Here is a 16,756-nt window from a genome sequence, read left to right as displayed (position 1 = left end):
TGCCAGCTGAACAGCCTGCACTACACGCTGATACAATTCACCTGCACTGATACACTGTAACAAACTCAGCAGGACATGAGAAGTGTCAGGGTTCAGTCTCTGGATGTCAGTGACAGGAATCCCACCACAGCCCGGACTATAGCCTGTGCTTAACGTCTCATGTCGTCTGCTCCAGTCACATCCAGAGCTGCAATCACAGTTCTGCTGCATTATTATTATTATGGGAACGCAGTGCATTCGCAGAGCTTAGGTTGTGGCAGCTTTGGATGTGAATAGAGAAAATGATGTAAAAGTATCTAAAAAAAGAAGCCATAAAGTGAGAGGACGGCTGCGAATGCCGTAGAGGGCGGAGCGGAGAGCGTGCGCGGCGTACTGACCTCTAACCCAGCAGCTTCTGGCTCTGTTTATCCACCGCGACCACCACGTTGTTGTAATTCCCGCCTGCAACACAGAGACGCCGTCCGTTATATCATCAGCAGTAACGATGTGATCAGACGCTGCCCCCTACTGGCTGATCGATAGCAAGGCCGCCCAGGCTGATACACTGTAACAAACTATCAGGACGGAGAGAGGGTCCAGATCACATTATGGGGACATCAGACGATCCCCCCAGAGCTGCACACTCACCGTCTCTGCCCCCCAGGCCCTCACACATCACCCTCCATCATGGTATATAGGAGATACTGACCCACTGTAACAACCCCCCAGCTGTAGGCAGCATTGCGATTGGCCTTCAGGCTCTGGGTGTTGCATTCACTGACATGAAGCAGTGATCCAGGCCTGATCCAGTGCTGAGTTGGTGTGACGCCGGCACCGCGGTGATCCACCACTCACCGTGATAATCTTTGGGATATTTGTGTCTCAGGCTTCTCCCATCTGGAATGAAACAGAAATGAGAAATGAAGTGACGGATCCCATACTGGAGGCCCCGGGGCCACATGCCGCCCTCTCCCATCATGGGTTATAACAAGCAGTGCAGCCGTCACAGGGACACCCCCCCCCCAGAATATCTTTCTCCTTAGCGACCTCACTATACACCCCCAGCCTCCGGACCCTGGACATACCCGCCGGACCGGCCAGCACCCAGCTTTCCCGCGGGCAGGCAAAGCACTGACCTGAGCTCCCCCTCTGCTTGATGCACTGGCCCCTGTTCGGGATGCCCTCGGCCGGGCTGCCGGGGTTTATGATGTGGCATTCGTACCCGGTGGGGCAGTGCAGCGGCTCGTCCCCGTCTTCTGTCGTGCTGCACGCCTCCGCTGCGAAGGGCAGAAGGATGATTCTCCATGGGAGGGAAATCCCCAGAGAAAGGGAAGACTCTCATCATCCAGACATCACCCATCATCACTAATGATCACTCATCATCACACATCATCAGCCGTCATCACCCGTCATCACTAATGATCACACAATCACCCGCCATCACACATCATCACCCGTCATCACACATCATCACCAGTCATCACACATCATCAGCCGTCATCACCCATCATCACTAATGATCACACAATCACCCGCCATCACACATCATCACCCGTCATCACACATCATCAGCCGTCATCACACATCACCCGTCATCACACATCACCCGTCATCACACATCATCAGCCGTCATCACACATCATCACCCGTCATCACACATCATCAGCCGTCATCACCCGTCATCACTAATGATCACACAATCACCCGCCATCACACATCATCACCCGTCATCACACATCATCACCCGTCATCACACATCATCACCAGTCATCACACATCATCAGCCGTCATCACACATCACCCGTCATCACACATCATCAGCCGTCATCACACATGATCACCCGTCATCACACATCACCCGCCATCACACATCATCACCCGTCATCACACATCACCAGTCATCACACATCATCACCAGTCATCACACATCATCAGCCGTCATCACACATAATCACCCGCCATCACACATCATCACCCGTCATCACACATCATCACCAGTCATCACACATCATCACCAGTCATCACACATCACCCGTCATCACACATCACCCGCCATCACACATCATCACCCGTCATCACACATCATCAGCCGTCATCACTAATGATCACACAATCACCCGCCATCACACATCATCACCCGTCATCACACATCATCACCCGTCATCACACATCATCAGCCGTCATCACCCGTCATCACTAATGATCACACAATCACCCGCCATCACACATCATCACCCGTCATCACACATCATCACCCGTCATCACACATCATCAGCCGTCATCACACATCATCAGCCGTCATCACCCGTCATCACTAATGATCACACAATCACCCGCCATCACACATCATCACCCGTCATCACACATCATCACCCGTCATCACACATCATCAGCCGTCATCACACATCACCCGTCATCACACATCATCAGCCGTCATCACACATCATCACCCGTCATCACACATCATCACCCGTCATCACACATCATCAGCCGTCATCACACATCATCAGCCGTCATCACCCGTCATCACTAATGATCACACAATCACCCGCCATCACACATCATCACCCGTCATCACACATCATCACCCGTCATCACACATCATCAGCCGTCATCACACATCACCCGTCATCACACATCATCAGCCGTCATCACACATCATCACCCGTCATCACACATCATCACCCGTCATCACACATCATCAGCCGTCATCACACATCATCAGCCGTCATCACCCGTCATCACTAATGATCACACAATCACCCGCCATCACACATCATCACCCGTCATCACACATCATCACCCGTCATCACACATCATCAGCCGTCATCACACATCACCCGTCATCACACATCATCAGCCGTCATCACACATCATCACCCGTCATCACACATCATCAGCCGTCATCACCCGTCATCACTAATGATCACACAATCACCCGCCATCACACATCATCACCCGTCATCACACATCATCACCCGTCATCACACATCATCACCAGTCATCACACATCATCAGCCGTCATCACACATCACCCGTCATCACACATCATCAGCCGTCATCACACATAATCACCCGCCATCACACATCATCACCCGTCATCACACATCATCACCAGTCATCACACATCATCACCAGTCATCACACATCACCCGTCATCACACATCACCCGCCATCACACATCATCACATATCATCACCCGCCATCACACATCATCACCCGTCATCACACATCATCACCCGTCATCAGTAGTTCAGGTACCTTGTAGCGCTTCCTCTGGGCCGTCCAGTAACCAGCCGTTACCCCCCAGCCAGCGAGGTTTGGGCTGCACAAGCCAATCCAGCACTGCGATGACACAAAGGGCGATGTGCTCAGTAAAAGACAGGGGGCGCATAAGGAAAAGGAGGGGGGCGCACAAGGAAAAGGAGGGGGGCGCACAAGGAAAAGGAGGGGGGCGCATAAGGAAAAGGAGGGGGGTGCACAAGGAAAAGGCAGGGGGCGCACAAGGAAAAGGCAGGGGGCGCACAAGGAAAAGGAGGGGGGCGCACAAGGAAAAGGAGGGGGGCGCACAAGGAAAAGGAGGGGGGCGAACAAGGAAAAGGCAGAGGGCGCACAAGGAAAAGGCAGAGGGCGAACAAGGAAAAGGCAGGGGGCGCACAAGGAAAAGGCAGAGGGCGCACAAGGAAAAGGCAGATGGCGAACAAGGAAAAGGGGAGGGCGCACAAGGAAAAGGAGGGGGGCGCATAAGGAAAAGGAGGGGGGCGCGCAAGGAAAAGGCAGAGGGCGCACAAGGAAAAGGCAGAGGGCGCACAAGGAAAAGGCAGAGGGCGAACAAGGAAAAGGCAGGGGGTGCACAAGGAAAAGGCAGGGGGCGCACAAGGAAAAGGGGAGGGCGCACAAGGAAAAGGCAGAGGGCGCACAAGGAAAAGGCAGAGGGCGCACAAGGAAAAGGTGGGGGGGCGCACAAGGAAAAGGCAGGGGGCGCACAAGGAAAAGGCAGGGGGCGCACAAGGAAAAGGCAGGGGGCGCACAAGGAAAAGGGGAGGGCGCACAAGGAAAAGGAAGGGGGCGCACAAGGAAAAGGCAGGGGGCGCACAAGGAAAAGGGGGGGCGCACAAGGAAGAGGCGGGGGCGCACAAGGAAGAGGCAGGGGGCGAACAAGGAAAAGGCGGGGGCGCACAAGGAAAAGGAGGAAGACGCACAAGGAAAAGGCAGGGGGCGCATAAGGAAAAGGAGGAAGACGCACAAGGAAAAGGCAGGGGGCGCACAAGGAAAAGGGGGGGCGCACAAGGAAGAGGCGGAGGCGCACAATGAAGAGGCAGGGGGCGAACAAGGAAAAGGGGGGCGCACAAGGAAGAGGCGGGGGCGCACAAGCAAGAGGCAGGGGGCAAACAAAGAAAAGGGGGGGCGCACAAGGAAGAGGCGGGGGCGCACAAGGAAGAGGCGGGGGGCGCACAAGGAAAAGGAGGAGGGCGCACAAGGAAAAGGCAGGGGGCGCACAAGGAAGAGGCGGGGGGCGCACAAGGAAATGGAGGAAGGCGCACAAGGAAAAGGCAGGGGGCGCACAAGGAAGAGGCAGGGAGCGCACAAGGAAAAGGCGGGGGACGCACAAAGAAAAGGCGGGGGGAGCACAAGGAAAAGGAGGAAGGCGCACAAGGAAAAGGCAGGGGGCGCACAAGGAAGAGGCAGGGAGCGCACAAGGAAAAGGTGGGGGGCACACAAGGAAAAAGCAGGGGGTGCACAAGGAAAAGGGAGGGGGCGTACAAGGAAGAGGCGGGGGGCGCACAAGGAAAAGGAGGAGGGCGCACAAGGAAAAGGCAGGGGGCGCACAAGGAAAAGGCAGGGGGCGCACAAGGAAGAGGCGGGAGGCGCACAAGGAAAAGGCAGGAGGCGCACAAAGAAACGGCAGGGGACGCACAAGGAAGAGTCGGGGGGCGCACAAGGAAAAGGCAGGGGGCGCACAAGGAAAAGACGGGGGCACACAAGGAAAAGGCAGGGGGCACACAAGGAAAAGGCAGGGGGCACACAAGGAAAAGGCGGGGGGGGCACACAAGGAAAAGGCGGGGAGGCACACAAGGAAAAGGATGGGGGGTGCACAAGCAAAAGGCGGGGGCGCACAACGAAAAGGTGGGGGACACAAGGAAAAGGCGGGGGAACACAAAGAAAAGGCGGGAGGCGCACAAGGAAAAGGCGGGGGGCACACAAGGAAAAGGCGGGGGGGCACAAGGAAAAGTCAGGGAGCGCACAAGGAAAAGGCGGGGGACGCACAAAGAAAAGGCGGGGGAGCACAAGGAAAAGGCGGGGGGCACACAAGGAAAAGGCGGGGCGCACAAGGAAAAAGCAGGGGGTGCACAAAGAAAAGGGAGGCGCACAAGGAAAAGGCAGGGGGCGCACAAGGAAGAGGCGGGGGGCGCACAAGGAAAAGGAGGAGGGTGCACAAGGAAAAGGCAGGGGGCGCACAAGGAAAAGGCAGGGGGCACACAAGGAAGAGGCGGGGGGCGCACAAGGAAAAGGCGGGGGGCGCACAAAGAAAAGGCAGGGGGCGCACAAGGAAGAAGCGGGTGGCGCATAAGGAAAAGGAGGGGGCGCACAAGGAAAAGGCAGAGGGCGAACAAGGAAAAGGCAGGGAGCGCACAAGGAAAAGGCAGGGGGCGCACAAGGAAAAGGCAGGGGGCGCACAAGGAAAAGGGGGGCGCACAAGGAAAAGGCGGCGGGCGCACAAAGAAAAGGCAGGGGGCGCACAAGAAAAAGGAGGAGGGTGCACAAGGAAAAGGCAGGGGGCGCACAAGGAAAAGGCGGGGGGCGCACAAGGAAAAGGCAGGGGGGCGCACAAGGAAAAGGCGGGGGGCGCACAAAGAAAAGGCAGAGGGCGTACAAGGAAGAAGCGGGGGGGTGCACAAGGAAAAGGAGGGGGGCGCACAAGGAAAAGGCAGAGGGCGAACAAGGAAAAGGCAGGGAGCGCACAAGGAAAAGGCAGGCGGCGCACAAGGAAAAGGCAGGGGGCGCACAAGGAAAAGGGGGGCGCACAAGGAAAAGGCAGGGAGTGCACAAGGAAAAGGCAGGGGGCGCACAAGGAAAAGGGGGGCGCACAAGGAAAAGGCGGCGGGCGCACAAGGAAAAGGCGGGGGCGCACAGGGAAAAGGGGTGGCGCACAAGGAAAAAGGGGGGCGCACAAGGAAAAGGCAGGGGGCGCACAAGGAAAAGGCAGGGGGCGCACAAGGAAAAGGCAGGGAGCGCACAAGGAAAAGGCGGGGGGCGCACAAAGAAAAGGCAGGGGGCGCACAAGGAAAAGGCAGGGGGAGCACAAGGAAAAGGGGCACACAAGGAAAAGGGGCGCACAAGGAAAAGGGGCGCACAAGGAAAAAGCAGAGGGCGCACAAGGAAGAAGCGGGTGGCGCACAAGGAAAAGGCAGAGGGCGAACAAGGAAAAGGCAGGGAGCGCACAAGGAAAAGGCAGGGGGCGCACAAGGAAAAGGCAGGGGGCGCACAAGGAAAAGGGGGGCGCACAAGGAAAAGGCGGCCGGCGCACAAAGAAAAGGGAGGGGGCGCACAAGAAAAAGGAGGAGGACGCACAAGGAAAAGGCAGGGGGCGCACAAGGAAAAGGCGGGGGGCGCACAAGGAAAAGGCAGAGGGGCGCACAAGGAAAAGGCGGGGGGCGCACAAAGAAAAGGCAGAGGGCGTACAAGGAAGAAGCGGGGGGTGCACAAGGAAAAGGAGGGGGGCGCACAAGGAAAAGGCAGAGGGCGAACAAGGAAAAGGCAGGGAGCGCACAAGGAAAAGGCAGGGGGCGCACAAGGAAAAGGTGGGGGCGCACAGGGAAAAGGGGTGGCGCACAAGGAAAAAGGGGGGCGCACAAGGAAAAGGCAGGGGGCGCACAAGGAAAAGGCAGGGGGCGCACAAGGAAAAGGCAGGGAGCGCACAAGGAAAAGGCGGGGGGCGCACAAAGAAAAGGCAGGGGGCGCACAAGAAAAAGGAGGAGGACACACAAGGAAAAGGCAGGGGGTGCACAAGGAAAAGGCAGGGGGCGCACAAGGAAAAGGCGGGGGGTGCACAAGGAAAAGGCGGGGGACGCACAAGGAAAAGGCGGGGGGGCGCACAAAGAAAAGGCAGGGGGCGCACAAGAAAAAGGAGGAGGACACACAAGGAAAAGGCAGGGGGTGCACAAGGAAAAGGCAGGGGGCGCACAAGGAAAAGGCGGGGGGTGCACAAGGAAAAGGCGGGGGACGCACAAGGAAAAGGCGGGGGGGCGCACAAGGAAAAGGAAAAGGCAGGGGGCGCACAAGGAAAAGGGGGGAGCACAAGGAAAAGGGGCACACAAGGAAAAGGGGCGCACAAGGAAAAGGGGCGCACAAGGAAAAGGCGGGGGGCGCACAAGAAAGAGGCAGGGGGCGCACAAGGAAGAGGCAGGGGGCCACAAGGAAAAGGAGGAAGACGCACAAGGAAAAAGCGGGGGGTGCATAAAGAAAAGGCAGGGGACGCACAAGGAAGAGTCAGGCGGCGCACAGGGAAAAGGCGGGGGGTGCACAAGGAAAAGACGGGGGCACACAAGGAAAAGGCAGGGGGCGCACAAGGAAAAGACGGGGGCGCACAACGAAAAGGTAGGGGCACACAAGGAAAAGGCGGGCGGGTGCACAAGGAAAAGGATGGGGGGCGCACAAGCAAAAGGCGGGGGCGCATAACGAAAAGGTGGGGGGCACACAAGGAAAAGGCAGGGGGCGCACAAGGAAAAGGGGGGGCGCACAAGGAAGAGGCGGGGGCGCACAAGGAAAAGGCAGGGGGAGCACAAGGAAAAGGGGGGGCGAACAAGGAAAAGGCAGGGGGAGCACAGTACACCGGCTGCCAAATATAGAAGGGTTAATAGATGGTATTTTGTTAAGATAAAAATAAAGTGACCCAAGAAAAGAAAAATGTATATTCCATCAGATACTGATGATGGAGGCGACGTGTGGTCAACAGATACTGATAATGGAGGCGGCGGGTGGTCACCAGATACTGATGATGGAGGCGGCGGGTGGTCACCAGATACTAATGATGGAGGTGACGGGCGGTCACCAGATACTGATGGAGGAGACGGGTGGTCAACAGATACTGATGATGGAGGAGACGGGTGGTCAACAGATACTGATAATGGAGGCGGCGGGTGGTCACCAGATACTGATGATGGAGGTGACGGGTGGTCAACAGATACTGATAATGGAGGCGGCGGGTGGTCACAAGATACTGATGATGGAGGTGACGGTCGGTCACCAGATACTGATGATGAATGTGACGGGCGGTCACCAGATACTGATGATGAATGACGGGCGGTCACCAAATACGGATGATGGAGGTGATGGGCGGTCACCAGATACTGATGATGGAGGCGTCAGGCGGTCACCAGATACTGACGATGGATGGGACGGGCGGTCACCAGATACTGATGATGGAGGGGACAGGCGGTCACCAGACATTGATGTTGGAGGTGACGGGTGGTCACCAGACACTGATGATGGAGGGGACGGGTGGTTACTGGATACTGATCATGGAGAAGACGGGCGGTCACCAGATACTGATCATGGAGGCGACGGGTGGTCACTAGATACTGATGGAATTTACATTTCTCTTTTCTTCAGTGACTTTGCATTTTGCTAATTGATGAGAATAACATATTACAGAGGTTCTCTGATTCGGGACATCACAACTTAATTACTTCATGCCCCAAATTAGAATAAAACCAGAGTCTACTCCCCTCCTGTGATGTCGGTGCTGCTCCTCCTGTGATGTCGGTGCTGCTGCTCCTGCGATGTCGGTTTTGCAGCTCTTGTGATGTCGGTGCTGCTGCTCCTACGATGTCGGTGCTGCTGCTCCTGCGATGTCGGTTCTGCAGCTCTTGTGATGTCGGTGCTGCTGCTCCTACGATGTCGGTGCTGCTGCTCCTACGTCGATGTCGGTGCTCCTGTGATGTCGGTGCTGCTGCTCCTGTGATGTCGGTGCTGCTGCTCCTGCGATGTCGGTGCTGCTGCTCCTGCGATGTCGGTGCTGCTGCTCCTGCGATGTTGGTGCAGCTGCTCCTACGATGTCGGTGCTGCTGCTCCTGTGATGTCGGTGCTGCTGCTCCTGCGATATCGGTACTGCTGCTCCTGCGATGTCGGTGCTGCTGCTCCTGCGATGTCGGTGCTGCTGCTCCTGCGATGTCGGTGCAGCTGCTCCTACGATGTCGGTGCTGCTGCTCCTGCGATGTCGGTGCTGCTGCTCCTGCGATGTCGGTGCTGCTGCTCCTGCGATGTCGGTGCTGCTGCTCCTGCGATGTCGGTGCAGCTGCTCCTACGATGTCGGTGCTGCTGCTCCTGTGATGTCGGTGCTGCTGCTCCTGCGATATCGGTGCTGCTGCTCCTGCGATGTCGGTGCTGCTGCTCCTGCGATGTCGGTGCTGCTGCTCCTGCGATGTCGGTGCTGCTGCTCCTGCGATGTCGGTGCTGCTGCTCCTGCGATGTTGGTGCAGCTGCTCCTACGATGTCGGTGCTGCTGCTCCTGTGATGTCGGTGCTGCTGCTCCTGCGATATCGGTACTGCTGCTCCTGCGATATCGGTACTGCTGCTCCTGTGATGTCGGTGCTGCTGCGTCTACGATGTCGGTGCTGCTGCTCCTGCGATATCGGTACTGCTGCTCCTGTGATGTCGGTGCTGCTGCTCCTGTGACGTCGGTGCTGCTGCTCCTTTGATGTCGGTGCTGCTGCTCCTGTGATGTCGGTGCTGCTGCTCCTGTGACGTCGGTGCTGCTGCTCCTTTGATGTCGGTGCTGCTGCTCCTGCGATATGTGTACTGCTGCTCCTGTGATGTCAGTGCTGCTGCTCCTGTGACGTCGGTGCTGCTGCTCCTTTGATGTCGGTGCTGCTGCTCCTGCGATGTCGGTGCTGCTGCTCCTGCGATGTCGGTGCTGCTGCTCCTGCGATGTCGGTGCAGCTGCTCCTACGATGTCGGTGCTGCTGCTCCTGTGATGTCGGTGCTGCTGCTCCTGCGATATCGGTGCTGCTGCTCCTGCGATGTCGGTGCTGCTGCTCCTGCGATGTCGGTGCTGCTGCTCCTGCGATGTCGGTGCTGCTGCTCCTGCGATGTTGGTGCAGCTGCTCCTACGATGTCGGTGCTGCTGCTCCTGTGATGTCGGTGCTGCTGCTCCTGCGATATCGGTACTGCTGCTCCTGCGATATCGGTACTGCTGCTCCTGTGATGTCGGTGCTGCTGCGTCTACGATGTCGGTGCTGCTGCCCCTGCGATATCGGTACTGCTGCTCCTGTGATGTCGGTGCTGCTGCTCCTGTGACGTCGGTGCTGCTGCTCCTTTGATGTCGGTGCTGCTGCTCCTGTGATGTCGGTGCTGCTGCTCCTGTGACGTCGGTGCTGCTGCTCCTTTGATGTCGGTGCTGCTGCTCCTGCGATATCGGTACTGCTGCTCCTGTGATGTCAGTGCTGCTGCTCCTGTGACGTCGGTGCTGCTGCTCCTTTGATGTCGGTGCTGCTGCTCCTGTGATGTCGGTGCTGCTGCTCCTGTGACGTCGGTGCTGCTGCTCCTTTGATGTCGGTGCTCCTGCGATGTCGGTGCTGCTGCTCCTGCCGGTGATGTGACTTGTTACTCGTCATGGGCGGCCTTCCCTTTTTCATCAGAATAGAGGTCCGGGCTGACAGAATACGGATGAGCTGCGGCTGACGAGCGACCCCTGATTGGCTGCTGCCGGCACGTTACTCCTAGGGACAGCAGCACCGACATCACAGGAGGCGAGTAGTCTCTGGTTTTATTTTAATCGAGGCCTGGATTACCTGCGCTGGGATGCCCAGTATCGTACAGCCCCTTGAAAACTAAGTGCCCATGATGCAGAAATGCTCCTGATTTTTTCTGCATCTCCCTGGTAGGAAAAAAGCATGCGGATTGTACATGAGGATTGTACATGCGGATTGTACATGTGGACTGTACATGCGTTTTTCCTGCCAGGTAGGAGCGTTTGTCAAGCGTTTTTGCAAGCGATTTTAGCATCACTTGGAAAGTGCTTGACAACTTGGTCACACTATATAAATCCATGCAACTGACATGGATTTATAAACTGTGACCAAGTTATTAGTAAAAAAAAAGAATAAAAATGGTAAAAAATAAAACATTATACTCACCTTCCGATGGCCCCCGGTCTTCTCTCCGATGCGTCCGGTCTCTTGTACAGCTCACGGTGGTGTAAAAGGACCTTCCATGACGTCATTTAGTCATGTGACAGGTCACGCGACCGCCGACGTCAGCGGTCGCGTGACCTGTCACATGATTAAATGACGTCATGGAAGGTCCTTTTACACCATCGCGAACCACCGGGGAGCCAGGATGCACCGTACAGGAGACTGGGGGCCATTGGAAGGTGAGTATAATGTTTATTTTTTATTTTTAATTCTTTTTTTTACAGGTTCTATGGTCCAGGCTCTGGAGGAGAGTCTCCTCTTCTCCAGACCCGGGTACCATGAATCGCTTAATATCTGCATGTGCACGTGTAGTCAAGCGGATATTAAGCGATTCAGTGCAAGTCAATGGCAGCAATTACGCCGCGTTTCTGCAAAAATAATGGACATGCTGCAGATTTTTCTGCAATGATAATCCGCAGCGGAAATTTCCGCAGCATGTGCACAGCACAGCGGATTATCATTGGGGACCATGGGGCACGGATTACCAAGCATTTTTTAAGCGTTTTCGCTGCGGAAATTCCACGGCAAAAACACTTGAAAAATGCATAGTGGGCACACAGCCTTACCTATATTTGGAAGCTTGTTACGCTGCACTATATTTTCCACACCTGCCTAAAACTTTTGCACAGCGCTGTACATATCTGTTCTGGGGGATGATGGGTGACCACCAGTATGGTCCCAGGAGCGCGGTCACCCATGTCCTAGTGTGGGGGTGTCCCGGTACCTGGGGGGGGCTGCACGGACTCCAGACAGGCGTATATGCATCCATTGAAGCAGCAGCGCTTGTGGCGTTCACATTCAGAGTCGGATCTGCAGCTCAGGACGTCGCAGGCTCGCTCCGGCAGGGTCTGTGGAGGCGGGGGGCAGCGGTCGTTCTTCTGGTAGTTGGTATTGTGGGGGTGCAGCGGATATTCATAGTCCTGGGGAGATAAAGGGGCACACGTCAGGGGGCACTGGGGAGAGCAGCCGCACTGCCAGCAGTGTCCTGCAGATGGCGCTGTAGGACAAGCACGCGGCCACAGCCCTGGAATGTCTGGTCACATGACGGGAACATCTGCTGCGGGATGATGGGAGTCCGCACTATATTTACTCCTGACATCCCGGGACATTCCTGGAGTATTCCTGGAACAGTCACATGAGATTGTCAGCTCTGCGGACGAGGTCGGTGACAACAGGGACAGCTGGAACGCTTTTCTCATAGGCTTCTCTATAGGGATTAAAAAACAGCGAGAAAATGTAACAAAAAATTCAAGAAAATCCCCAAATTTACGGCGTCATTTATAAAATTTTATAAGGGATTAAAAATGCTGCTAAAATCGCGTCTGACGGAGGCGACGAGACACAACCGGCCTCTGGTAACGGAAGCGCAGAGGAGTCCGCACACGGCAACCAATGACAGCTCAGCTTTACCACAGCAACCAATCAGGGCTGAGGTTTCATTTCACCAGAGCAACCAATCACATCTCAGTTCTTATTTTTTACACAGCTGTGGTAAAATGACAGCTGCGCTGTGATTGGTTGCTAAGGGCAACAGCTTTCTTTCTAGGCAGTTTTGATCTGCCCCAGCATTTTCGGGCGCTGGCGTCCTGTGACCGTGAGGCGAGGGTCCCGTATGTCGGGTGAGTTCTGGTTCATGGCGCTGGACTTGGCGTTGTTGCCATAGATACGGACGCGGTATGTCCGTCTCCTCAGTGCCCGCCCTGGCACTGCCAGTCCTCTCCTGTCACAGGAGCATGTCCTCAGCCGAACTCCCAGGACGCAGACAGCTGAGAGGCAGAAGGATCCCAGAGCGGAGCTAATGCCGGATCATCCAAAGAAAACACCGGAAAATGAACGCCAGCAGGAGCCGCGCCCTCACCGCACCCAGCACCGTCACTGAGGCGGTCCCTGTGTCAGTCCTCACTGCACCAGGGGGCTCAGGATGAGCACGCACTGCAGGGGATTGTGGGAGCTCCTGTACAAACTATAGTGAGGGGCGTTCTCTGTAGATTGTCAGCTCCCGTGCCCCCGCGCCTCTCGGATGTACTGTGTACATTGTGTAGGCTGCAGCTGTCCCCACCTCACCGCGTCACAAACCGTGCACTTAACCCCGTCCTGCCGGGAACGTGAGGAGCTGCAGCGCTGAACACAGTTATCGCAGAGCGAATATTCACATTAATCCCCCAATGAGTCTCCACCTCATCACCGGAGACCGAAACGCAGCAGCTCTCGGATCCACCCACATCGGGGTCGAAACGTGCCTCGCCTGTATCAACAGAAGCCGAGTCCACAGCATAGTGACCCCCGAACCACTGCCGCACGTGTACTGACTCCCGAACCACCGCCGCACGTGTACTGACCCCCGAACCATCGCCACACGTGTACTGACCCCCGAACCATCGCCACACGTGTACTGACTCCCGAACCACTGCCACACGTGTACTGACCCCCGAACCACCGCCACACGTGTACTGACCCCCGAACCACTGCCGCACGTGTACTGACTCCCGAACCACTGCCGCACGTGTACTGACCCCCGAACCATCGCCACACGTGTACTGACCCCCGAACCATCGCCACACGTGTACTGACTCCCGAACCACCGCCACACGTGTACTGACCCCCGAACCACCGCCACACGTGTACTGACCCCCGAACCACCGCCGCACGTGTACTGACCCCCCAACCACCACCACACGTGTACTGACCCCCGAACGACCGCCGCACGTGTACTGACCCCCCAACCACCGCCGCACCTGTACTGACCCCCTAACCACCGCCGCACGTGTACTGACCCCCCAACCACCGCCGCACGTGTACTGACCCCCGAACCACCGCCACACGTGTACTGATCCCCGAACCACCGCCGCACGTGTACTGACCCCCGAACCATCGCCACACGTGTACTGACTCCCGAACCACCGCCGCACGTGTACTGACCCCCGAACCATCGCCACACGTGTACTGACTCCCGAACCACCGCCACACGTGTACTGACCCCCGAACCACCGCCACACGTGTACTGACCCCCCAACCACCGCCGCACCTGTACTGACCCCCTAACCACCGCCGCATGTGTACTGACCCCCCAACCACCGCTGCACGTGTACTGACCCCCCAACCACCGCCACACGTGTACTGACCCCCCAACCACCGCCGCACGTGTACTAACCCCCGAACCACCGCCACACGTGTACTGACCCCCGAACCACCGCCACACGTGTACTGACCCCCGAACCACCGCCACACGTGTACTGACTCCCGAACCACCGCCGCACGTGTACTGACCCCCGAACCATCGCCACACGTGTACTGACTCCCGAACCACCGCCACACGTGTACTGACCCCCGAACCACCGCCACACGTGTACTGACCCCCCAACCACCGCCGCACCTGTACTGACCCCCTAACCACCGCCGCACGTGTACTGACCCCCCAACCACCGCCGCACGTGTACTGACCCCCCAACCACCGCCACACGTGTACTGACCCCCCAACCACCGCCGCACGTGTACTAACCCCCGAACCACCGCCACACGTGTACTGACCCCCGAACCACCGCCACACGTGTACTGACCCCCGAATCACCGCCGCACGTGTACTGACCCCCGAACCACCGCCGCACGTGTACTGACCCCCGAACCACCGCCACACGTGTACTGACCCCCCAACCACCGCCGCACCTGTACTGACCCCCTAACCACCGCCGCACGTGTACTGACCCCCCAAACACCGCCGCACGTGTACTGACCCCCGAACCACCGCCGCACGTGTACTGACCCCCCAAACACCGCCGCACGTGTACTGACCCCCGAACCACCGCCACACGTGTACTGATCCCCGAACCACCGCCGCACGTGTACTGACCCCCGAACCACCGCCGCAAGTGTACTGACCCCCCAACCACCGCCACACGTGTACTGACCCCCGAACTACCGCCGCACATGAACTGACCCCCCAACCACCGCCGCACGTGTACTGACCCCCGAACCACCGCCGCACGTGTACTGACCCCCGAAACACCGACGCACGTGTACTGACCTCTAAACCACCACCGCTACCACAAGTGTAGTGACCCCCGAACAACCGCCACTACCGCACGTGTACTGACCCCCGAACCACCACCACTACGGCGCATGTATCCCCGAACCACCGCCACTACTGCACGTGTAGTGACCCCCGAACCACCGCCACTACCGCACGTGTACTGACCTCCGAACCACCGCCACAAGTGTACTGACCCCCGAACCACCACCGCACGTGTACTGACCCCCAAACCACCGCCATAAGTGTACTGACCCCCGAAACACCGCCACACGTGTACTGACCCCGAAACACCGCCGCACGTGTACTGACCCCCGAACCACCGTCGCACGTGTACTGACCCCCGAAACACCGCCGCACGTGTACTGACCCCTGAACCACCACCGCTACCACACGTGTAGTGACCCCCGAACCAGCGCCACTACCGCACGTGTACTGACCACCGAACCACCGTCACTACCGCGCATGTACTGACCACCGAACCACCGCCACTACCGTACGTATACTGACCCCCGAACCACCACACGTGTACTGACCCCTGAACCACCACCACTGCCGCGCATGTACTGACCCCCGAACCACCGCCACTACCGCACGTGTACTGACCATAGAACCGCTGCCGCACGTGTACTGACCCCCGAACCACCGCCACTACCGCACTTGTACTGACCACCGAACCACTGCCACTACTGCACGTGTACTGACCACCGAACCACTGCCACTACCGCACTTGTACTGACCCCTGAACCACTGCCACTACTGCACGTGTACTGACCACCGAACCACCGCCACTACCGAACGTGTACTGACCTCCGAACCACCGCCACTACCGAAGGTGTACTGACCTCCGAACCACCGCCACTACCGAACGTGTACTGACCTCCGAACCACCGCCACTACCGCACGTGTACTGACCACCGAACTTCTGCCGCACGTGTACTGACCCCCGAACCACCGCCTCTGCCGCACATGTAGTGATCCGCTGCTGCATGTGTAGTGATATGCTGTCTCATGTGCAGTGATCTTCTGCCTCATGTGTAGTGATCCGCTGCCTCATGTGTAGTGATCCGCTGCTGCACGTGTAATGAACTGCTGCCTCATGTGCAGTGATCCACTGCTGCATGTGTAATGATCTGCTGCCTCATGTGTAGTGATCCACTGCTGCACGTGTAATGATCTGCTGCCTCATATGTAGTGATCCACTACTGAACATGTAGTGATCCGTTGCCTCATGTGTAGTGATCCGATGCTGCACGTGTAGTGATCCGCTGCCTCATGTATAGTGATCCGCTGCCTCGTGTAGTGATCCGCTGCCTCATGTGTAGTGATCTGATGCTGCACGTGTAGTGATCCGCTGCCTCATGTGTAGTGATCTGATGCTGCACGTGTAGTGATCTGCTGCCTCATGTGTAGTGATCTGCTGCCTCATGTGTAGTGATCCGCTGCCTCATGTGTAGTGATCCGCTGCCTCATGTGTAGTGATCCGCTGCCTCATGTGTAATGATCTGCTGCCTCATGTGTAGTGATCTGCTGCCTCATGTGTAGTGATCCGCTGCTG

General features: G+C 57.3%; 1 protein-coding gene across 1 annotated transcript in view; it reads right to left on the bottom strand.

The window, feature by feature from the left end:
* WFDC1 (WAP four-disulfide core domain 1) overlaps positions 1-16,756 on the bottom strand; it is a 54,746-nt gene that overhangs the window by 444 nt on the left and 37,546 nt on the right. Inside the window, exons 2-6 of the mRNA XM_073659960.1 lie at positions 11,899-12,094; positions 3,241-3,324; positions 1,116-1,256; positions 835-876; positions 378-441 (exon numbers count right to left, since the gene is read on the bottom strand). Of these exons, the coding sequence (XP_073516061.1) occupies positions 380-441; positions 835-876; positions 1,116-1,256; positions 3,241-3,324; positions 11,899-12,094 (525 nt within the window). The 3' untranslated portion in view covers positions 378-379. The remainder of the gene's footprint in view (positions 1-377; positions 442-834; positions 877-1,115; positions 1,257-3,240; positions 3,325-11,898; positions 12,095-16,756) is intronic.

Source organism: Phyllobates terribilis, unplaced genomic scaffold (assembly GCF_046119375.1).
Source record: "Phyllobates terribilis strain yellow unplaced genomic scaffold, ASM4611937v1 Scaffold_14__1_contigs__length_39327217, whole genome shotgun sequence".
In the NCBI taxonomy this organism is placed as follows: Eukaryota; Metazoa; Chordata; class Amphibia; order Anura; family Dendrobatidae; genus Phyllobates; species Phyllobates terribilis.
Note: the sequence above shows the minus strand (reverse complement) of the source record. Positions and strands in the feature narration are given on the sequence as shown.